Source organism: Rhinolophus sinicus, linkage group LG13 (assembly GCF_036562045.2).
Source record: "Rhinolophus sinicus isolate RSC01 linkage group LG13, ASM3656204v1, whole genome shotgun sequence".
Taxonomy (NCBI): Eukaryota; Metazoa; Chordata; class Mammalia; order Chiroptera; family Rhinolophidae; genus Rhinolophus; species Rhinolophus sinicus.
Genome location: NC_133762.1, coordinates 14,624,109 through 14,646,889, shown reverse-complemented (window position 1 = coordinate 14,646,889; position 22,781 = coordinate 14,624,109). Strand labels below are relative to the sequence as shown.

At 54.0% G+C, this 22,781-nt stretch overlaps 1 protein-coding gene across 2 annotated transcripts in view; it reads right to left on the bottom strand.

Annotated features, from left to right (window-relative positions):
* Positions 1–1,602: 1,602 nt before the first annotated feature.
* The window catches only part of TMC3 (transmembrane channel like 3), a 269,260-nt gene continuing 248,081 nt past the window's right edge, over positions 1,603–22,781 (bottom strand). For both annotated transcript variants that reach the window (XM_074318274.1, XM_074318275.1), the window contains exons 13-31: positions 22,250–22,331; positions 20,539–20,645; positions 19,699–19,797; positions 19,472–19,614; positions 18,726–18,873; positions 18,021–18,064; positions 16,725–16,872; positions 15,302–15,411; positions 13,779–13,857; positions 12,308–12,553; positions 11,552–11,680; positions 11,278–11,345; positions 9,795–9,923; positions 8,070–8,180; positions 7,311–7,436; positions 6,708–6,786; positions 5,802–5,844; positions 4,713–4,962; positions 1,603–4,113 (exon numbers count right to left, since the gene is read on the bottom strand). In XM_074318274.1, the coding sequence (XP_074174375.1) occupies positions 3,270–4,113; positions 4,713–4,962; positions 5,802–5,844; positions 6,708–6,786; positions 7,311–7,436; positions 8,070–8,180; positions 9,795–9,923; positions 11,278–11,345; positions 11,552–11,680; positions 12,308–12,553; positions 13,779–13,857; positions 15,302–15,411; positions 16,725–16,872; positions 18,021–18,064; positions 18,726–18,873; positions 19,472–19,614; positions 19,699–19,797; positions 20,539–20,645; positions 22,250–22,331 (2,985 nt within the window). In that variant the 3' untranslated portion in view covers positions 1,603–3,269. The remainder of the gene's footprint in view (positions 4,114–4,712; positions 4,963–5,801; positions 5,845–6,707; positions 6,787–7,310; positions 7,437–8,069; positions 8,181–9,794; positions 9,924–11,277; positions 11,346–11,551; positions 11,681–12,307; positions 12,554–13,778; positions 13,858–15,301; positions 15,412–16,724; positions 16,873–18,020; positions 18,065–18,725; positions 18,874–19,471; positions 19,615–19,698; positions 19,798–20,538; positions 20,646–22,249; positions 22,332–22,781) is intronic.

The window sequence follows — 22,781 nt, the reverse complement described above, 5'->3', positions numbered from 1 at the left end:
TGATTTGCGCTGTAGAATGTGCCTTGTTAGATGCCTTTGGACGGGGGGGGGAGGGCGGCAGGGAGGGTGGGACCTGCCAGCACAGCCACAGGCTCAGCGATCTGTTTTGCCACCTGCCTGAGGTTCAGGGCTGATGGGGAAGGAGGAATGCCAGGGGTGAGCAGATTCCACTGACCAGAGCCTGTCCCATGAGGTCCAGAGCAGACCTCACTGAAGTCCTAGTGGCATTTGAAGTAGGTGTGTATGGGGTAGTTGGCCCCGGGGCTTCTAACCCCAACCACTGCCAGCCCAGCAAGGGGATGGGCACACGTGCCCAAGCCCTCAGGTCCTGACGGCTTTCTGTCTGGCCACTGAGGAGCTACTGTGTGCTCCCTTCCTACCTAAGTCAGCTCACGCAGCTGCTAAGTCAGTCTGCAAGCAAGTGGGTGCTGGCTTATTCTTCACTCTGCCACAGCCAAGGTCACTCAGGCTTGCGGCTTGCCAGCCACTCTGCTGAGCACCTGACCTGTGTGGTGCCATGTAACCCTCATGGCACCATGAGGCGGAGACCACAATTCCCATTTCCCAGATTAGAACACTGAGGCTCGCACCAGTATCCAAGGCCACGCTTCTATTTCTGAAGGTCAGGTGTTGACTGCCTCCCCTTTCCTCTAAGGATATGCAAGGTTTACCAGGAAATGGGCAAAGAGCAAAAGAAAAAAAAATGCCAAAAAACCACAACATACATACCCTAAAACAAAGGAAAACACAATACACAGAGGAGCTGGAAAATAGGAATCCCACCTCAGACAAGGGAAGTTAGTCTTTTAGAGATGCACAGAAAAGATTTCTCTAAACTTGGGGCCATTCACAGATTCGACACATAAGGAGTGACCACGGGAGACGTCCTCAGGTTACTAAGACATTTACGAGACTGTTCTCATCCAGAGGGATTCACTCTTAAACCTTCACAGATACAGTTGTGATGATCTCAGTGATGGGGGGAGTTTGTCCTACAGGCATTTTCAGGAGAGACGTGGTAATAGCCTGGCTGCTGTCCTCACAGAGCAAACAGGAATAACATCCCCCATCCTGCCATGGACTAAACGCCGAAGGAATATTACGAAACCACAGTTATGCAAGGGCATTTTGAAAGGGCGGGTGTGGCGCTTTCAGTGGCTGCCACTTAGATAAGGGGTGACTGTGGACAGAAAAATGAGCCAACATGATGACGAGGCAGTCAGTTCACAGAAGAGAAACTGCAAACAGCCCATCCACACAGGGAAAGACGCTGCCTGTCAGACAAATGCCAATTCATCACCAGGACTTGGGATGTGGTTTTTCTCTCACTACGTTGGCATAAATTACACCGTGGGCAATATCAGGTACTGGGGATGCTCTAAGAAAAATGGCCCTCCTGCCACCTGCAGAGGGAGCTGTGTGGGGGTCTGGGCATGTGGAGACTAAGAAAGAAGCAGCCGCTGAGCTTGAACCTGAGCTACGGTCTCTGTCCCCAGCACCGGCATCCGCTTCCACGTCAGCAGCAAAGCCGTACAAAAATATTTTGTTCAACGTTATCTTAGCTGCAAACAAATGGAAGAGATTTCAATGTCCACCAATAAGAAACAGATAAATATTGTGTAGTTTATTCATATGATGAAATACTTCACAGCAGTTACAGTAAGTGAGCGTGATCGATATATTTGTCCAACAGACCTTAGAAACATAAATGTGAACAGCACACGCAGGACGATAGCGTTGAATTAGTAAAACATACTTAGGTATTGTTTTGTAGGTGCTCACACATATATATTCACACACACACACACACAGCGTATAACTGTGAACAGGTGACTGAAAGCACGGACAGACGCCGAGCTCTCGCTAGTCCGCGGGGAGGGAAGCTAAGTGTGCAGACTAGAGCGGACTGATCACATCTGTAATCTCTTCTTGACGCTATGCTGCTGCTGCTGCTAACGACATGGCTAGACGGAAATAAACTTCCAACAGCGTGACACAGGGGGAATATGGGTGCTTGTCCGCTAGCTTCTGGACGACTGTGCGCAGTTTATGTCTGTCTCTCTGGCTAAAGACAGAGCCCACGCTAAGAGCGGGAGCGCATGGGAGCTGCGCTGGACACTGAAGGGTGACACATGCTCGCAGCGCTGGGTGTGTACTGGTGACACTCGCGTTTCCTTAGGAAGGATGGGGCATCACCCTCCCCCCGGCCCCACACAGGTGTTCTGACAGGTCCTGGAGCAGGGCCAGATGCTTCTGAAGCGTGTGGCAGGGCGCCAGGGAGCCCTCAGCTACAGCCCCAGAGCGAGCACGTGGAAGAGGGGACCCTCATCAGGGAACGCCTGTTGGCACCTCTCAGAACAGGACATCCCCAGGGTGTTCTAGAACCTTCCCTCTTTTAAGTGTCAGTTACTGGGGGTGCGGAAATGAAGAAACACCATTCCTGTCCCAGGGGCTCTCACAGTCCTGCGGAGACAGAAAACTTCAAAGACACAATTTAGAGTGACAGCAGTTATGAGAAGAGAGAGGAACGGAGGGCAGGCCAGTTAACCATGGCAGACCGCACACACAGTTCTCCCACCTGCTCCCAGAGAACAGGGCCCCAGCCACAAAGGGCAAAGTGACCTGACGTGGGAGGGACGGAGAACCCTTCTTTCTCCAGGGCTACCTGGCTGGGGGCCGTACACCTGGAACTTTCTGTGCCGCGAATTCCCCCTCCACCTACCGCCTGGAGCAAGCCTGCAGATAGCAGGAGAAACCCAGGTCAACAACACAAATAGAGCTGAGAGGGAGGAAGATGGAGCCCCAAAGATCTCTGACCTCGGTCCAGCTGAGCCTGAAGCCAGTTACAGGAACCGAGAGACCCTGGGGGGTCTGTACCGCCACCCATGGGTCCTGACCAGTGAACAGACATCCAGCCCAGTGAACAGACGGACTTACTCCTGTCGCCCCCAACCTGGCTGTTCAGACCAGCTAGCTATGCGCTGTGGAATCTCCAAGGGCGACACCTCGGCCTGCACACTCAGCGGAGGGCGGAGTCCAGGCACTATTAGGATTCGTGGTCCCCCTGAATGCAGGCAAAGGACTGACGTTTTCTGAAACGATGGGTGGGCCGGGCACAGGGAGACCCCCGCCGCACAACGGCCAGGACGCCTGGAGCTGCCCCACAGGTCTCTGACCCTCACCACGCATGCTTAGCCCTTTCTCCAGCAGGGGAGGGAACACACAGTCAGACCACACGAGTGCACGGGGGGGGGGGGGGGGGGACACCGCTAGACATCGGAACAAATCAGGTCGTTGAGACCCACGGCCAGCTCCAGCCTCGACACGGCCGTCCTCCCGCCGAGCTGGCCCACGGACCTGCGGGAGCTGTGCCGGCTGCAGGACACCTGGAGGTACTGGTCAGCGCTGCTGCTCTGCTGCTCGCTACTGGACGCCGCCGACATGGAATCCGATTCTGTGAGGCGTGGCTCCTCCTTGGGCTTGCCTCTGGGCCGCGGAGGGTGCTGGGGGGACCGCAGAGTCCGGGAGCGTGGCTTCCGCTGCACACACAGCGGCTGGTCAAGGGGACCCTCAGCACCATGCTTCCGGGGCCTGTGGCGCCCCCAGCCCCGGTGCCCAGCAGCCAGGGTCTGGCGTTCTGACCTGTCGGCCACGTAAGACTGAGGAGCCCCGCGGAGGTCAGCCAGGGCATGTGGGTACAGAGACCGATGGGTCCGGTCCCCCCTCCAGGCCTCCTCCTCTTCCTCACTCAGCAGCGGGGAGCGAGCCCGCTGGGGGGCCCGGGACACACGCTGCCACATACTCCCGGGCTGCATCTCTACAACATCCCCTAAGGCATCGATCTTAAAATGTCCTTCCGGCCAGAACGCTGGATGGGTTTTTTGGGGAGACTCATGTTCATTAACAACATAGTATCTGGGGGCGTGGGGCCTGTGGCCATGTGGCACCAAGGCCAACACCCCTGCTCCATGGAGCGGGGGGCTGATTTGCTGAAAGTCTTGTTGGAAAAGGGGTTCTGAGTGAACATCCTCGATACGCTTTGTAAGCGTCACAGCTGCGCGGGATCTGGTCTGGTGACGGCCACCTGTGCCTGCACACGGACCAGGCAGGGACCTGTAAGACGGGGGGTGGGGAGGGGGGTGTCAGGCACCGCATCCGTGGTCTCAGAGCCGTTAATGCAACGAGGGGCCCCGTGCATCTCCAGGGAGGGCAGTGGGCCCTCCTTTGTCCAGGAGCACACAGTGGGACTGACGGTGGTGGAGCACATTTAGGAGCACTCTTCACCATCTCTGCCGCAGCGCGGTCCCCAGAACCCCCCAAGACTGCTAGAACCCCTCGTCCGTGTCAAGGTCCAGAGACATGCAGACAATGCCTTGTATAGCAAAATTTCAAGTTCTTTGTTAACTTAGTCATTGTCTTAAAAACAAACAAACACAACCTCCCCCCCACAAAACAAAGTCCCTGTATTGCATCTACATTGCTTTCACTGTGTTACACTCAGCTCAACTTTACGCAGGAGTTTGGGTGAGTGGCTCCTTCTGGGCCGCCCTCCTCTAACAGCACGCAGCTCTCCTGCTCTTACGTGGAGGTGAGACACACAGACACGACCTGCTGACAACCTGGCCAGCCCAGAACTACAGTATAAAGGATCCTGCCAATCACACGGCGAGTTCAAGCGGGCAGGTGCCCTTCTGTGCTGCAGTCAAGCTCACCTGTTAGTGTCGCCCTCTGGCCAGGAGTGGGAGATGCCGGGGAGAGGAGGGCTGCCGGGCCCTGGCCGGGTACTCAGGGGCATGGGTTGGGTGACCGTCTCTACCCTGCCACTCCTGCTGCTTGATGAGTCGAGGCTGACCACATGGCCGTTGTTCTGGGCTGTCGCCGAGGGAGCCGAGGACAGGAGGCTGCCGAGGTCACTGTCCTTTGGCAGCCTCCTGGTGCCTTCCTCTTGGGTTTGGATGCGGGCTGCGGAGAGAGGCAGGGCTATGAGGGCGTGAGCTCCAGGGGGAGGCACACTCAGGGCAGCTCAGTTGCAGGAGGGCCATGACTTCCAGCGGCCGGCGCTACAGACAGCTGTGGGCACCCGCAGGCACAGCTAACCTGTGGGCAACACACGTTACATAGTGCACGAAGCTGGGGTGGCAGGGGAGTGCGGGAAGACTCCGAGCCTGGGGCCTGGCAGCTGCACCGGCCGGCACCTCCATCAGGCAAAGTGGGGGACTCCCAGCTTTGGGGCCCACTCTCCTCCCTTCTGGCACATCACTTTCACTCCTTATGCTTTCATTCTTTCTGGGGTGGGGGTGGGGTGGGGTTCTTCTTTTTCCCTCTGAGCCTGTCCAGGGGGGAAGAGACGGGAAGAGAGGTGTATCCACTGGGTTTGGGTTCCTTACTCGGGTCTCTGTTTTCGTGGCTGGGCCTGCCTGGTGGACATTTCCTGGCGGGAGGGGGCCTGACCCTGGGGTAGAAGCTGGGAGAGGGGGCCTTGCAAGGAAGAAATGGGCCCCTGAGAGGAAGGACCCAAAATGAACCAAGACGTCTGTCCGGGTTTTCTCCAGATTTCCGGGATGCTTTTTCTCTCTTACTTCAAAATTTCCTTCCGATTTCAGACATGTTTTGGGGTTAGTAGAAGGCTTGGTTATGATGTGAAAATTGTACACTTAAACCAACATTTATATCCCTAGGTTTTATTTTATTGTTCATGGTGAAAACCACAGTTAATTGAAAATTTTCCAAGTAGCGTACCCTAAACTGCTCTATTCTTAAATGCCCACCAAGCGAGACATCACATTTTTCTTTCTACTTACCTTCTACCATTTGGGCAACCTTTTTCTTATCTTCAGATCTTGCCTGAAATACAAATGAAAGTGATATGTTTTGGATTTAGCAGGAAGCAGTGACAAGCACTAATCGCGGGGAAAACGATGTATGTGTCACTGCTCGTATCTCGGACCAGGACTGAACCAATACTGGCCCCAGGGGACAGCGTGCTCTGGAGTCGGCCTGCGATTTGAGTGAATAAACGCTGACACCCCAGAGCTGAAGTTTTATGCCTATAAAGTTTATTTTCAGGGACGGCAAAGTGTGGATCAAGACGGGAGATGTTCATCTCCACAAAAATGCCCTTTGCAACTCCCAATACATTTCTTTGACTATGCACAGAACAAGCTGGTTTTGAACAAGCTTTACTTGAATTGATATTCATAGGAGGTGTTTTTCCTTTCTTTCTTTTTTTTTTTTTTAAAAAAAAAACAAAAACAAAAACAAAGAGGTGCAAGTTTACTGTGTGAGGTCCTGGGTCCTGGGAGAGTGTAAGGACAACCAGAATCTAAAAGATGGGAAACAGGAGGGTCTTTCGGTCCCAATGTGCCTCTGGGCTCAGACATGCAGGCTGACAGGAGACCGGGAAGGGGCGCTTTCTCTTACCCTCTGCATGTACCCACAGCCGGCAAAGAACCACTAAACCAAGGGCTGGGCTTGGCCACGGAGGGCACTCCAGTGCTCAGGGCATCGGCAAGGCCCCTGGGAGAGGGGGCAATGGCACAGACGGGAGCCATCCTGGGTGTGCTTAGAAATAAGACAGGGAGGTCCTGGAGGGGAGGGGTGGCCTTGCTCCCCAGTGATGGGAAAGCGTGCCCTCGCCTGTACCCCAGCGGCAGAGGGCGGTCACGGGGTGGACACACTGCCAAGAGCAGGGATCAGGTTATACTTGCGTTCTGGATGTGCATTTTGAGCTGCTGGTTGCTGAGCTTCAGGGACCTCGCGATGCTCTGAAGGTAGTAGATGAGCATGCTAGGACGAAGAGCAGGCGGTGAGCACCCTCTGTGCCTTTCACCTGGTCCCTGCGGCGAGAGGCGGCAGCCCACCCTCCGCCCCTCCCGAGGACAGCGGTCTCAGGGAGCCCTCCAGCGGCCACTGTGGGAACGGCGGCTTTCCCTGACGTCTGCTTTCCAGAGCAATCCCCACCGAACTGGAATGCAGCAGGGGTTAGAGCAGGAAGGGAGGGGCACTGACAGGGTATGATGGGTTAGGAGAAACCGGGTCTGAGCACTCCAGCTGTCCCTTACGCCAAGCAAGCAGAGCGACTGAGCGGCACTGTGCTAGGCCTGCTTGGGACGAGTTACGCGACTGGAGAACAGGGTAAAGATAATGGCACTCGACGCCATCACAGGGGCCAGTGAGTCCCCCAACTTGGCTGCGGCTGACCGAGCACGCCTCTAAGCGACTGGGGAACAGCTCGCTGATTTCACAGTGACTGGCACGCAGCCTGCTCCGTGGGCGCGTGCGGCTGGCAGGGAGGTGCCTGTGGTACTCACACGAGCAGCAGCACGGCCGGCAGGATCACCACGGGGCTGCTGACGTACCCGAGCACAGCGCCGAGCCACACAGGGAAGCCCTCCTCGATCGTTTCCGCCACAATGTCGTACATTTTCTCTTGGCCACTATGAGAAAGCACATTATGTCGCATCTGGCAAAGGGGTGCAGAAGCCATCTGGAAGTGGCGAGGTGGCAGAGCCCCCCTCAAAGCCAGCCACAAGACTGCAGCGAATGGCTGGACGTTAAGCGGTACGAAGCGCTGCCCAGCGGCTGTCCTGCAAAGTGCCCCTCCTCGGCGTGGAGCTTTCAGGTGGGGGCCGTAATCACACCGCGTCACACACACGTGTGTTGTGTGCACAGAAGCAGCCTCTAACTGCGAGGCGTGTGCTGTGTCAGAACCCACGTCCAGCGAATGTGTGGGGAGGTACCCTAGGGATTGCTGCCTTGAGCAGCCACACACCGGGGACTCCAAAGTGACATGGGCCGTCTTTACTAAAAGCTCTGAGTGCTGAGGGGAAGTCTGAGCCAGCAGCACCGGCTGAGTCTGTCGCCCTATTTTATTTGAAATGGGCCGTATCTTTTGACGAGGAGCAGAGATGACTGGGTCTGGGAGGGCCTGCTACCAGAGGAAGGGCACTGTCTTGCATCCTAAAGGCTTGGGTTCGGCTCCTTCTCTGCTGCTGACCTGTTCTGTGAGCCTCCTGTCACTGTGGGGGCCCCTCCCCGACGGCTGAGCGGGCCGAGGGAAGGCGACTCACCTGAACGGCCCGCAGCTGGGAGACGGCTTGTACCGGACGATGGAGAAAACGGTGGGCAGCATGCAGAGGAAGAGCATAAACAGGAGCGTCGCCAAGTAGAAGTTGTTGGACCTGCAAGGAAGCCACGTGCCACGTGTGGATGTCACTCCATGGCCGATCGCTGGTGACACCCATGCCCAAAGGACTGACACAGAAACCGTAGCCCCAACTCCTCGCAAACAGAAAACTGTCCGCCCATCACTGTCTAGGAAAGGGTCTGTCACGGGGTCACAGGCAGCTGAGCAAACGAGAAGTCGCTGTCCAGAGAGACTGATGGTGCAGGCCAACCTGTGCGTCCACTAAAACCTGCAGAGCATCTACCTGTCGGCATTCAAACAAGAGACGCTGAGCCCATTGCCGTCAGCCAATGAGCTTCATTCACGGAACCCCCGCAGAACCTCTGTCCCACCCACCGGGGTCCTCACCCAACGGCCCCTCTCGAACTACTCTCACATCTGAGCACGGCTGCCCTCCTTTGGTTCTGATTCTTGACTTTCGCGTGGCTGTGGTTTGCACTCAACCTCTTATCGTCTGTGCCCTGGGCTGCTGGGGTCCTCGCTCTGCCTGAATAAGCCCGGGGCCCTAAGCCGGTGCAGAGTTCTGAGGAGACAGTGTCGGTGAGCCTCAAGAGTCTCGACTGGCACTCTGTCCTAGTGTCCTCCATGACACAGATGGACTAGAAGAGAAAGGAAACTCTCAGAAGTAGACGTGTTCACCTGTGAAACCTCTCCCTCCGTCTGCCATATGTACTACACGTATCTACCTGTAACATATACTATATATACTCTCTAGACCTACCTACCTAGGTCCTAGTCAAAAAATTGGAAAGCCACGATACAGATCCACATACAAAACTATTACGTCCAAATAAAATAAACAAGCTCTAACATGTTCAAAATGTGTTACGATTTCACCAAAAGGGCCAGTAAAGGAACAAAGCAAAACACCAGATGAAGCAAGTACTGGCCAGGCTGCAGGACGGCTAACTGGGGCTGCCTCCTGCCTCCCCCGGCTGGTGGGAGGAGCAGAAAGGGAGCGGCCACCCTGGAGAAGTTTCTGGTGCTGTGGGCGCCAGAGGAACGCAGGAAGCCCTGTGACCAACACTGTACTCATAGGGGTCTGCCCCAGAAGGGACACCTGGGGGAAGGTTCAAGTTCAAGGAGAGCTAGCATCTGGACACAGGCCACACGTCTGTGACAGTAGAGTGGGGAAAGGCCCTGGGGCATTTTCCTCAGGGAGGGGACTCTCCCGTGCAGTGCTGAAGGGGGTAAACCGTGTGCGTGATCCCACCGACTAAAGGAAAAGACCGGGCACAGAGAGCAGTGCCACCGGCCACCGGCCACCGGTGGTGACAGGAAGCCGGGGGACTTCCGGGTGACGCTCTTGTGTCTCCATCTGGGCGCAGGTTACACACCTGTGATCAGGTGGTGCATATATGCCAAATGGGATATTTACGATGTGTGCCCTTTCTGAGTGATGATTAAATACCAGTAAAACGTTTCTAAAAATGTGTCGTGAGGTGATGGGGGTTGTGCTTAACCCCGGGGCACGATGCTGGACGTGACTTCATGGGGGACAGAAAGATGGTGACGGCGGGCGCTGGGAGGCCCCTGTGCTGGAGGCGGCCCGGCACACGGCGAGCCTGGATGGCACAGCTCTCCGTGTGACAGACCTGGTTCTACTGACCTGGAGGCTCGAAACACCTGCGGGTGGGGCACGTTGCAGGTCAGCACAGCCCAGCTCCTCAGGTACATCAGCCCGACCAGCTTGAGGACGTTGAACGCGGGGAGACATGGCGAGAAGAAGGAGCCCATCCTGGAAGGGCAGGGAAGGCCAGTGAGCCTGCGTTCTCTTCCAGTCCCCCTGGTTCTGACACCTTGGGGTTCACACCCGCTGCTTAAAGAAGCTCCCGAAGGCCTGAGACTCCGACCCTCCACCTTGTGGAGATACGGCAAGTCACTTGTGCAGGCGGGTGGGGTGACTGCACGCGCCCCCTTTGCACAGGAACACTTAGTGCTGGCCTCTCTTTACACTTAGCAAAGGAAAGGGCCTCCTCTGGAGAACAGGCAAATAATGGACAACTACAGTTTGGGGCAAGTTTGAGACTTGCCTATGTTAATAAGTTACAGATTTTCAGGTCGAATTAACATATGTGCAACAGCGACTTTGGCTGGACCTCACATTTCAGCCCATCTCATCATGACTGCGGAGTCATGAAGGAAGAGGGGGCCACCCAATCGTTATACACATGGAAGATGGGTCTGGGGAAATTGAGCGCTTTACCCAAAGTGCCCAGAGTGACCCTGTATCATCCAAACCGAGACACTTTTGAGTGACAGGTCTGGGGCAATAGGTAAGTAACGGACTGTCCCAGGGAAACAGCCAGTCACCCTGCAAAGAAGTGTCAACCATGGAACAAAACCCAGGTCTTCTGACTATAAGGCTACATCCATTTTTAGTGAATGTGCGTTCAGTACAATGCTTGTGGAATTAATGGTAGGAAAACCGTTACAGATACAAGAATATGTTTAAGTAAGTCCTTTAAAAAGAAACTTCCGGTTTCTCTCAGCAAGCAAAAATATTACTGTCTGTGTGAAGTTACACAAGACACTTAGCTGCTCTGTGCCTCAGTTTCCTCATCTTTAAAATGGAGAAAATGATATTAATAACCTCACAGGGTTTCTATAAGAATTAAACCAGTTGCAAAGGGTATACAAGTAAAAGTGCTTGATAGCTAGTAAATTTTATGCATTATTTTTAATTCTGTATCTGTGAAAATATTTTGCAAAATAAGTGGACTATAGGAATACAGAATTTGGTGGAAGGAACATGACTCCTGGAAGTCATTGGTGGGGAGGGGGGTCAGCAGCCTCCCTCTCCTCCTTTCCTAAATCCTGCCCAGCAGCTTATCGTACTGGTTCCTGTGCATATTTTTTTTTGGCAGTCACCAACAGTGGCCTAAAAATGGACCACTTCCTTCATCCCTTTCTGCAAAACGCTTAGAAAGCCATTACTAAAATTACCGTGCATGCAAAATAGTTGCACTAAAACCTGTGTTCTTTCTTAACCTGTATGATGGTGTTTATTGTGGTCACACCCCACCCACACTAAGTAAAACCTGGGCCCAGACGGCATGTGAGCCATGGCAGGGGGCAGCTGTGCTACCTACCAAATCATTCCTTGGTTGTAGACTAAATGCAGCACGTTCTCCGCGATTTTGAATTCCCCGTATTCAGGCTACAAGAGAAAATATATGTGGGGATCGCCGTCTGTGAGGCCAGCCCAGCAAATAGCAAATGACAAAAGGCCATGCAAATGCATCTTTCACCCTCCCTCTTCCCGCACGGAGTTTCTCTTGGCCGTGGCTGTTTCCCAGCCCAGATGTCAGGAAAGGCTGGGTCCAGCCACGCAGACCTCTGCACTGGACACAGCATCTTACTTACAAACTTGCTCTCGAGGTCCCAGCACCAGTAGTCACTTAAGTAGCGAACAAAGAGCCCTCGGGAGAAGTCGATGAGCAGGATGCTGGCCACGGTGAAGAGCAGGTCGATGATGGACAGCTTCAGCATCTCCTGAAACACACGGTCCCTGGGTCTGCATGCCCCGCCTTCCAGCTGCCCACCTCTGCCTTCAGGGGCCCCCATCTCTGCTTGCTGCCATGGGCTTGGGCCACTGGGCACATCTCATTCACTCCTGGCACGTGATGGGTGCCCAAGAGATATCTGTTCATTTGAATGCTGATGTCCAAGGTCAGCATGACACGGACCCAGGAGGCCCTGAGGCCTGTGGTCTGAGCCGCAGGACACTGACTACCTGGGGCCTGTGAGTCCATGTAGGGCTAGCACCTCGGGGCTGAGGTTCCCTGCACACAAGTGTGTGGAAGGTGGAAGGCAGAGCGGCTGGAGCGCAGAGCACGGAGCAGGCACCGGGGCTCGGGCCTGTCCACCTGCCCGTGGCTATCTGTGTCCTCCGTTACTAACGTGACAACAGGGTTCTTATGAGGACTCAGCACACAGCCAGCACTGCACGAGTCTCTGAACTACTTATTATTACTGATTTGGAGACCTGGAAATCCCTCAGCCCTCACTGAACCTTATCTTCCTTTTCTGCAACATAAGGATAATGACACTTCAGGGAGCTGCTCCAGTGAAGTGATGAAGCGGATGTGGACGGGCTTTAGAAGGAAGAAAGGCAGCCACCTGTCCGACGTAAGTTTCCCAGCACTGGTCCTGCGGACCCTGGGTGTAGACGGTGGTCTGGTTGGTGTCTGAGAGGGACACCGTGTAAGTGGGGACACTGGCCAGGTCTGGGGCCCACGTGCTGTTTCTCCTGAGCCCCGCCCCAGGCCCAGAAGTGGACCATTTCTCTCCTTCAGGGGCTGTCCTGGTGGCAAAGAAGATGGTAGAATCTGTCCAGTGACTTGTGTTATTTTTGGTAGCAGCTTCCTGTGGAGAAAGGAAGGCAGAGAAGGAAGGGAGAAAAAAAAAAAAAAAGTCCACGTATTTGTAGGAGAAAAACAACATCATTGCACAATTCGGGGACAATCTCTCTTTCTCTCTCCCCATCTCTTTCTAGCTCTAGCTTGGTAGATAGCCACCTGACTAGAGTTGGCCCCAAAATGGAACTTGCAGTTGTAATGGGAAGCATTTACTGGTTTTATAAGTGTTTTATCTTGGGATCCTTACAAGACTGTCAGGTGAGAATAATTACCCCACGTTGCAGATGAGGGGACTTTGCTCGTAACGCAGTAAGGACCCTGTCTGTGCAACGTCAAAGCCTGGAGGCAGATCAGTAGCTCTGAGTGGCCTCTTCTGTGCCATAAGCCTCGGAATTCGATGCTAGTATGAAACAGCTTTGATCCACAGCGCTAAGAAGCCTTCTCCTCCCTGCCTCCCCTCCCCCACCATTTGGGAGCTCCTCACCAGTGGGCAGGGTTACAAAGAGCTCCAAGGCTACCCCAGGCTGCGAGTGGACACCACTGTTGGGAGGGGGGATAGTGGGCCCACTCTGAACCGTTCCCCACGAGATGTTTGTTTTCTCCCTATTTTCTCAGTGAGTCTTACAGTCTGCCGGTCCTCCAGGGCTCATCTACAACAGCTATAGCTTTTCCTGGTGGAATTCAAGGAAATGGGGTAGAAGATGGAAAGAGGGTTGGGGTCAAAAGACCCCAGTTCTCATCCAGCACTGTCACCTACTAGCCATAAACTCTGGCCTCAGTTTCTTTATCTTGGAAATGGGGCTAATTTTCCTCTCCCTACCTTGAAAAGACCACAAGTGAGTTGAGTTTTGAACACCACGTAGGGAGAGCAAGTAGAAAAAGTGATGCTGCCCACCGTGACGACCCTGGTGTGCGTGTGAGTGCGAGTGCGTGTGAGTGTGTGTGTGCCAGTGCATGTCAGTGCGTGTGAGTGTGTGTGTGCGTGTGAGTGCATGTGAGCATGTGTGTGCATGCGTGAGCGTGTCAGCATGTGTGAGCGCGTGTCAGTGCGTGTGAGTGTGTGTGAGTGCATGTTAGCGCGTGAGAGCATGAGTGCGTGTGAGCGCATGAGTGCATGTGAGCATGTGAGCACGTGTCAGCACGTGTGAGCGTGTGTCAGTGTGTGTGAGCGCGTGACAGTGCGTGTGAGTGCATGCCAGCGCGTCGGCAGCAGCCCAGGACGGCCCACCTACCTCGGAGCTCATGCTGTTAACTTTGTCCAGCAGCGCGATGATCAGACTGTACAGGTTGCCCAGGTACAGCACGAGGACCCTGGAAGGCACAAGCCCACCCGAGACAAGGCTGCCCCCCCACGCACATGCCACACACAGCACATGCCACACACACGCACATACACATGCCACACTCACATGCACACATACACGCCACACAAAAGTCCACGGTTCTCGACCTGCCACCGTCTGGGAGTGACCATCGTGGTTATGCCAAGACAATGGCTGCCACTGGGTTTCCTTCGGAATCACACTGGGGGCATTTAGAAAAGTACCGAATCCCAGAACCCACCCTGCCTCAGGAGGTCTGGATGGGGTCCTGCTGTGGCCCTCCCAGGTGGTTACATCCACCCTTGGATCAGAATTTAACCACCACCGGGGGCAGAAAGACCGTGAGCTTAGCAAGTGGGGCTCTGAGGTGGAGCGTAAGCGATCTGTGTCACGCTTTCCAGCTTATAAAGCGCGTTTCCCGGCATTCTCTCGTCTGACCTCACAACTCTGAGGCACACACCATCACCATCCCCACGAGGGCTGAGTACACTGGAGCATAAGTGGGGAGGCATAAGTGACCAGCTCTGGCTCGCAGTTACAAAGAGGCAGGATGCAGCTCAGGGTCTCGGCGGTCAGGCGCTACGAGGGGCTGAGGCATGAGGGCCGTGGGCACAGCCACACCGTGTGGACGAGTGAGTGGACGGGACCTGCCAGCAATGCCCTCGAACAGCCAGCGGTCAGACTTGACGCCAGCTTCCCCCACATAGGAGGAGGCTTTGGGAAACATCCTGGAACTTCCCACAATGCAACCTAGAGTCTTAGCTGACACTTGTCCGGAAAAATGAGATGAGAAAGGAAAATGGCAGGTTTACAAACACCTCCCAGGGACAGTGGTTAGCACGCTGAGAACCTGAAACCTAAAACAGTTGCTCTTGGTCCTTTGATGCCTGAAGGAGAGCAACCCTTGTCAGAGTGGCCTGTGGAAGGTTTGTTGTATAGAATGTGGTCGGTTACAAGAGAAAACATGATGAGACCAATATGGGGGTGGGGGGGGCACTGCCAGCACCTCTGTCACATTCCCTCTAATGGTTAAGTCCCGGAAACCCCCTGCTTTAATTCATACATGAGACCATCCAGGGGAAGTGATTCTTCAGGAAGATGGACGGAGCCACCTGGAAATGAAACGTGGTGGTTGCTAACTCCTGTGGGGTGTGCCGCAGGATGCCCCCTCAGGCCCCCGGGCCTGCTGTTGTTCGGGTCACATTTGCCCCCGCTGCCACTTCCACTGACCGTCCTGGCACGGCCTATCCACAAGAACCTCTTAGCTTTTGGGAATTAGAAACAGCGCCTCCATGTTTTGAGTTGCATCCATAGGGACAGTTCTGAGCTAAGTATTGGAGTGAGGCATGAAGCCAGCCCTGGCTCTCCAGGGACGTGGGTTCCCGAGAGGGATGTGGGCACCCACACGTGGCATTCCCCGTGGGGTACAGTACCTCGCCAGCTGGAAGCGCAGCGTTGTTCGCGGGTGGTACATCTCCAAGGCTGCGATGAGGTCAAAGGCAGAAGGCGCCAGCATGGTGACGAGCGAGACCACCACGCTCACCTGCCGAGAGAGGCCACCGTGAGATCCCCCGCAGCCACACCCGGCTCACTCACCTCCCAGCTGGTCTCAGCCGAACGTTTGGTCACACTGTTCTGACACGGGCAGCCTCCCCCACATCTCTGCTCATTAGCCTTTTCAAAAGGCCACTTTGTCATGGGTTTAGAAGCTCCTTAACTGAGGACACGCCTGGGTGCCGGTCACTAGCATTTCTGCCACTGGTTCCAAGTAGCGCCTTCCCTGACCTTGAGTGAGGCGTGGAAACACCGACAACTATTGAGAGCAGAAAGGGATGGCTGAGAGATAGTGAATGCTCTTTATGGACATGAAAGATTAATTATCGGAGAATTAGTGCTGGCTCTTACTTCCCTGTACTTAAGACAAACGAAAGCGGAGATTCAGCTGGTGGTACACAAGAGGTATGGACTAAAGTAAGAAATAATTCTGAATATATCCTTTAGAAATCTATCTGCCTGTCTGTCCTCCATCTGTCTGTCCATCCATCCATCCATCTTCCTATCAATCAACACACAAGCCCACATGTACATCTCACATAACTGACATAAAATAGAAAGAAGTATAGAAAACGGGTACCTAACGTCGTCTCAGACCCTGAGAATTACCGAGCACTGAGGACAAGTGCTGAGCATCACACATCGTCTACACTCCGTTTTTCAGACCCCATGGATGATAATCCTTTCCACAGAAGTGGTCTGAGAGGCAGCATTTGTGCTATTTCTGCCTTTCAAATCTTTACAGGTACATGGAACTAAGCTCTTGGGACAACAGTGTCATAATAAATATTAAGAATTATAAAACTGTTCAGAACCTTCCTCTTGGTAATTTTCTATTCATGGAATCTTCACATAAATGGAGGGAAAAGGTCTTTTTTTAAAAAAGCCACTGGTGAGGGGCTGGTTCGGGAAGCATTATTTGTTTAGAAATGCAGAAGCCACCAAGTGTCCGACAACTGGGTGGAGGTGGTGCTGACACACGCACTGAACCTCAACGTCAGTGCCCATCTGCAAGTGAGGGCAACTTCTGGAAACGTGTCGGTGAGGAAATACATGTGAGAAACCCAAAGCTCGGGCAAAACGACTCAAAGGCAAGAACGTGCAAATGCTTGAAGCTGTTTTTGAATCGAAAAAACTGATGGAGAGCAGAGAAATTACGTAGCGCAGCCCGGTGTTGCCACTGGCTTACAGCCCGGGTGGTCTGTGCTCTAGAAAGACAGGACTGAAGCTTGTCCGAGGAGTGTCTCCGGCTGACACCTGGAGAAATGCCACAGAAAAGGGGATGCGGCTTCTGTGTGGTACCTCGTTCTTTTCCCAGAGCGTCAACTCCTTCTTCGACTGCTCCAGCTTCTGGGACCGGTCCACCACGAAGTAGATGAGATAAATGCTCCCCGCCAGTGAGACGAGCACCAGCATGTTGGCGACCACCCGCAGGCAGACGGTCACAGCTCTGTGGGAGGAGCAGGCGTGAGGACGACGCACAGACCCGCCTGGGGGTCCCGGGCACAGGGCTGGCGGGAAGCAGCCAGTCTGTGCGAGTTCTCCCCTTTCGCTCCCTCCTCCCCCACGTCCTGTTAGAATAGACCAGAATGCCTACTACACCTTTGTTTTCTTCAAGCTTTGACGGAATCAAGAGGGTTAGAATTTGTGTGTGGAAGAGGGATGAGAAACAGAGTTTTTGCTGATTTGTTTGCCTGTAACACTGAAGCTCTGAATGAGATGTCTCTGAGCTGGAACAGACTGAGGGCGGCTATAGCTTTCTAATTGAGGGAACATGAAAATCACCCGTGAGCGCTGCTGTGCGACACCTGCTGACCACGGGACTGTTGTGCCCCAACCCCCGACAGTCTCCTTCCCTAAATCAGAGCCGTGCCCTCGCCCTCTGAGAAGCACTGACAAGTCCCATGATCTCATTTCACAGGGGAGGAAGTCGAGGCCAGGAAGGTCAAGGTCAAGGGAGCTGATGACAAGGAGGGCTAGAACACGTCTCCCGACTCCCTGTGGAGCCCCACCCCACGCCCGGCTTCCTCTCTGCGCTGGGGGGGCTCCCTCCCTGTGCAGACTCACCACGGGGCGAAAGAACCAGCGAGGACTTGGGAGAGCAGGGGTGTCAGTCCCATGGGGACAGGCTCGTTGCCCCTTCCTGGGACAGACCCAGCTGGATCAGCAGGGTCCCAACCTCACCAAGGGGGCCCCCAAACTTGGCAAAATCACCTGGGGAGGCTTGTCAACAAGAAATGCATACTATCCATGGCTTGTGACTTCAGAGATTTGCTGGTACATAAAGCTGGACTTGCCTCGATGTACCGAACTAGAACTTGGTGCTAAAAAGACTTCTTTTATTATCAAAGCAAAAGACCAGGAAGCTGGTCAGCTTCAGACCTCCCAAGCAGTCGCTGGGTCAGCGGGAGGAGGAACCTAAATACTGGAATTGAACAACTGCCAGCTTCCCTCATGTCTCATCACTGGAAGGCTAGACTTTAGGAAGAAAGAACTGCCTGATGATGTGTGAAAGTAAGACACAGACAGTCTGGTGATTCTGGTGGCAGAGGAAACCAGCTCAGCCATACATTCAGCACGGGGAGTGTGAGTACATACAGGTTTTTGCTTTTCTTCTTTTCCTGTTCTTCTAGGATCGCCTCCTTCAAGGAAACACACACACCACGTTAAAAGCTAAGCATCATTCTTAATCATCAATCTTTAAAATATTTTGTGATCAAAACTGATTTATCAGTTTATTTTCCATCACAACTTCACTGCAAGGTTTTACTGATACCAGTGCTTTCTGTCATAAGTAGATAGAAAGAGGAGATGGGAGAGTCAATTCTGTACGTAACTGAAGTTTTTCTCAACAGGGGGCACCGTTTAGCTGCCTGATTGTTCAGCAGATTCAAGTTCTGAGCGCCCTCACTGCACTGTCTGCCAACATGGAAAGCTTATTGCCCCCACATACGTGTTTATTCGTTTACAAGTTATCTACGTGTAATATGGTACAAGTCCATTAGACGAATGATCCAAAATACACACACGGAAATGTTAGAAGGATGAAAATAAAAGAATAAAAATAAAGAGAAGTTCCAATTATGTCAATAAAGTTGATTAGGGAAGAAAAAAACAAAAGAGAAGTTCTCACATTTTCTTCCAGGACTCGACTGGGTGGGTGGAGGCCCCATGGGGAGAGGACCCACCCCTCATCCAGCCGAGGGCCAGGGGCTCAGGCTGGACAGATGGGCTGGGGACTGAACAGCTGGGCCTCCGCATCCCCCTTCCTCCCCCTTCGCAGCTGCCCGGGCCCTCACTCACCCGGATGCTGTTCACGATGGCCGCGGTTTTGCTCTCCGCAGCCTCCGGGTTCCCAATGAGGTAGTCCCAGGCACAGAACACCCGCCAGCAGAAGGTGTAGTTCTCACTGGAAGCGCTGGCCAGGCTCGTGCGGGAGTTCTTCGCCATCCTGCAAAAGAGCCAGAGTGGTCACGCGAGGACAGTGTCAGGACAGGCGCGGCCACATGGATGCGGAGCCAGAACATGCTGCCCCCGGGAGGGTGTAGGCCAGTCACCGGCTGGTTCAGCCCCCACCCGTGTCCTCAGCCACCCCTTCCCAACGGTGTGAAAATGGTAACAGCCGGTTATAGGGTGAGTCCTTTACAAGCGGTCCCACCGCTGTGCTGGCCAGGAGGCCCCCGAGGTGTGTGGCCCTGGGAGCCAGCCCACTGCATCTCTGTGCAGCTGTGACTGGAAACGAAATGCTTTCCTTCCAGCTGAATCAGTGCAGCCCATGCCCACTGAGGGTAACTCCTCCCCACCAGTGTCCGACACGACATTAACTGGTAAGTCTGCATGGTTCGGGTCTCTCCAGACCCAGCACAGAACCTGGCACAGAGGGATGAGTGTCAGTAACTACTGGTTAAAACCAGCACGACTCTTTTGGCCTCGGCCTCATCTGTACAGTGGGCACAGTTACGCCCTAGCTTGACAGGGTGGCTGACAAGAGGAAACGAGACGGCGCCCGTCACGCCTGGCACACACTCTGAGAAGCGCAGCAGCCGTACTTTTTTAAGAGGACGATGAAGCTGTAGGCGAACACTGCCATCCCCACCAGGAAATACGCCAAGGGCAGCCGGTAGCCGGCTCTGCCGATCCTCCTCTCTCTGCCATAGTAGCCGTAGAAGAGGACCGAGTACTGGAGGTAGCCCTGCAAAGACAGTGCTGGTGTCCGCGCTGCCTCCCGTTCGCGCCCTCCCTCCAGACCAGCCCGTGGCCCCGCCGCCTGCCTCACCCCCAGGGACCAGACGGTGTCCAGGTCTTGGGCAGATGCGATGTGAGCCGTGGGGATGGTCTTGCTGGCCGTGCTTCCAAAGGGCTGGCCTGCAATGAGCTGGTGAGAGAGACAGGACGTCCCATGGGCCTCTGGGTGCGAGGGGACCGGAGGGAAAGAGGCGGGCGACCTCCAGTCTCCCGGGAAGAGGCTGCACGCGAGCGCCCTCTAGCGGGTGGATTTCGGCTGAAGCCTCACCGATGCGAAATTAACAGGGGGGCCGGAGTTTCTGGGCCTGATCAGGGCCTGGGTGTTCTGTCTCTGGCTGCACTGGCTTCCAGGGGTGGATGACTGACATGCCTGGGTTTCTCTAAAGACTTGGGAACTGGCCCCGTTGACTTTGTGAGGAGGATTGAGAGTGGAGACATGGGATTTATTTGAACACGGTGTCCACAAACTGGCCTGAAGGCCAAATCCAGCCTGATGCCTTTTTGTACAGCCCGAAAGCTGAGAACAGCTTTTCCATTTTTAAATGGTTGGGGAAAAAAATCAAAAGAAGAGTCCTATTTTGTGACAGCACGATTGTAATGAAACGCAAATGTCAGCATCTGCGCGTATTGCTGTCTGGGAGCACAGCCACCCCCGGTGGTGTCTGAGCTGTGGCCGCTTCCGCACAAACGGGTAGGTGGGCGCCATGGCCCACGGACCCGACCCAGTTACTGCCTGGCCCGCCCCAGAGCCAGTCTGCGCCCTGCTCTGACACACAGGCCGTCCTCCACACTGCGGTCGGCTCACAGTCCTGCTCAGACGGCTCCGCCTTTCCCCGAGCGGCATTTGCTTCTCTCCTGAAATGGTTCTTACCTCAGGAATGATGACAAAAGCACCAGTCATAATGGTGAGCACAATATTAATTCCGAACAGCCATCTCAAGAAGATGAAGTAGGAGGCAACCCCAGATCCAAAATGACCTGCAGAAAGACAACAATGAGGACCCTCCCGGGGCCAGAGGCTCTCCACGCAGCGACCAAGGACTCTCAGCATCTACAAATGACTGCTTAGCGGGCTCAAGGCGCTGTCATGCCTGCCAGTTACTGAGGCAGAAAAGAGCCCCAATGAAGTAATTTTCCTCATGTCACATTCATCTCAAATACTTTTATCCAATTTATAATATTTCATGGAGGTTCAGAAGTATCGGCATCATCTGAGAATCTGACATTTTTCTTTTTATTTTTCCATTACTTTTGAGAATTCCAAGGATTCCTTTAAGGTTTCTTTTGTCTTAATTTCAAGATAAACAATTTGCTAGATGTTAACATTAGGAGATACGGGGTGAAGGGGTTACAGGAACTCTCTCTGCAACTTTTCTATACATGTAAATCTATTCTAAAATAAAAAGTATATTCAAAAACAAATTTCTATTGAGAAAATAAGGGCGCCTAGAAGAAGTCAGACGAGGATGTCGGTGGTATTTTTTATGACCTTCTGGAGCAGATGGGTTTGTCCCATACTTAAAACAAATAACCTCTTTTCAGTTTTTTTCAAATCTAGTCTATGTGTGTCATGATAAATACGAAAACACAAAACATCACAGAGAAAACACAAAATATACCTATCCCAAGATCAATACATTAAAATCACTACTGGAATTAGTTTCCAGTAAACCTGTAGTGCAGCCCTCCACTATTTTTATACATGTATAAGTTTTTATATGAAATTGGCATCTCTTTATAGCATGCATCTTTCACTTTCAATATATTACCAGCATTTTTTCATGCAAAAATGCTCTTGTATAGCATGAATTCTATTGTTCCATCGAATGCATTTTCCGTTGTTTATTTAACCTATCCCCCACTGCTGGACATACAGAACGTTTCCAACTTTCCACCAGGCAGGTAAGTAATCACCAGGGTGAATCTGCCACGAGTCACTTCTGCCTAAGGTGAGGTTTCCCAGAGGCAGAGCCTGAGAGACGATTCCGCTAATATGAGTGAGGAGGTGCTCTCGGGAGAAAGGGGTCAGGGCGTCAGGGGAGATGGGGAAAGAGCTGCGTGAGGAGGTGGTCTCGGCTGGAGCCTGGCCTGGCCTGCGCCCGTGGGAAGGAGCTCTGGGGGGCAGCACGGAGGTGCTCCCATGTTGAATGCCCCTCAGTCAGTCTGACTCACGTGGAGCTGGGCGGCCTGGCCAGGTGATGTGTGCCCCACGTGTCACAGTCCAGACCAGGGGACTCCTCTGGGGAGGGGGGCAAAGCAGCAGCTACGAAAACGCACGTTTTTACTTTTGTTTTGCAACTGCCCATGTTACGCTCTTATTCACCCACCATTTTTTTCTCAGTCCTTTGGGGTTTGCGTTGTGTCTGACTAATGAAGGAACTGACAGAGCCACAGCAGAACGTGGGACTGTTTCCCTCCCGGGTGGTGGTGGGGACAGACACCACGTTCCCATCTCCAGCAGGGTCAGCGCCAAGTGTGCCAGTGCCCCCGGCTGCCCGGTGGAAGGACCGGCAGGCGCCAGACCCTGGCCCCGCCACCGGCTGGACACGAGTGCCACGCCCCCCCCTCCAGGGCCCCCTTACTCTCGATTTTCTTTATCCTCGTCTCCCAGGGGATGAAGACGACCACGAAGTTACGGGCCAGACGAGCCAACTTCCGCCAGAGCTGAAGGAGGGAGCAAGGTTAGGGCACTTGGCATCTGTGACAACGGCAGTGGCTTTGGGCACCAGGGTCCTTAGCGCAGGAGGGGCTGTGACCAGTCTGACGCCTTCAGGCTGAGTTCACAGGGGCTCGGGGGGCCCTAGGACCACGAGCCCCCAGTCTGCTCTACGCTCCTGCTCAGAGGGCACCTGCTCTGGGCGCGCAGCTGTGGGTCTGCACCGAGGTGTGTGTCCTCTGGGGTCTCGGCCGCCCTCTTCCCACCATCCCTGCTGCGGGAGGACGCAGAGCTGGAGGGATGAGGCCCAGTACAGCCACCTGAGCCCCCCTGGAGCGGGGCCCAGGAAGCCACGTGGCTAACTGACTCCCTGGAGGACTACAACCCCCCCCCACCCCCGTTTGAGGGCCAGAGTCTAGAATATACCCTGAAAATGAGCACACCCAGTGGGTGCCCCC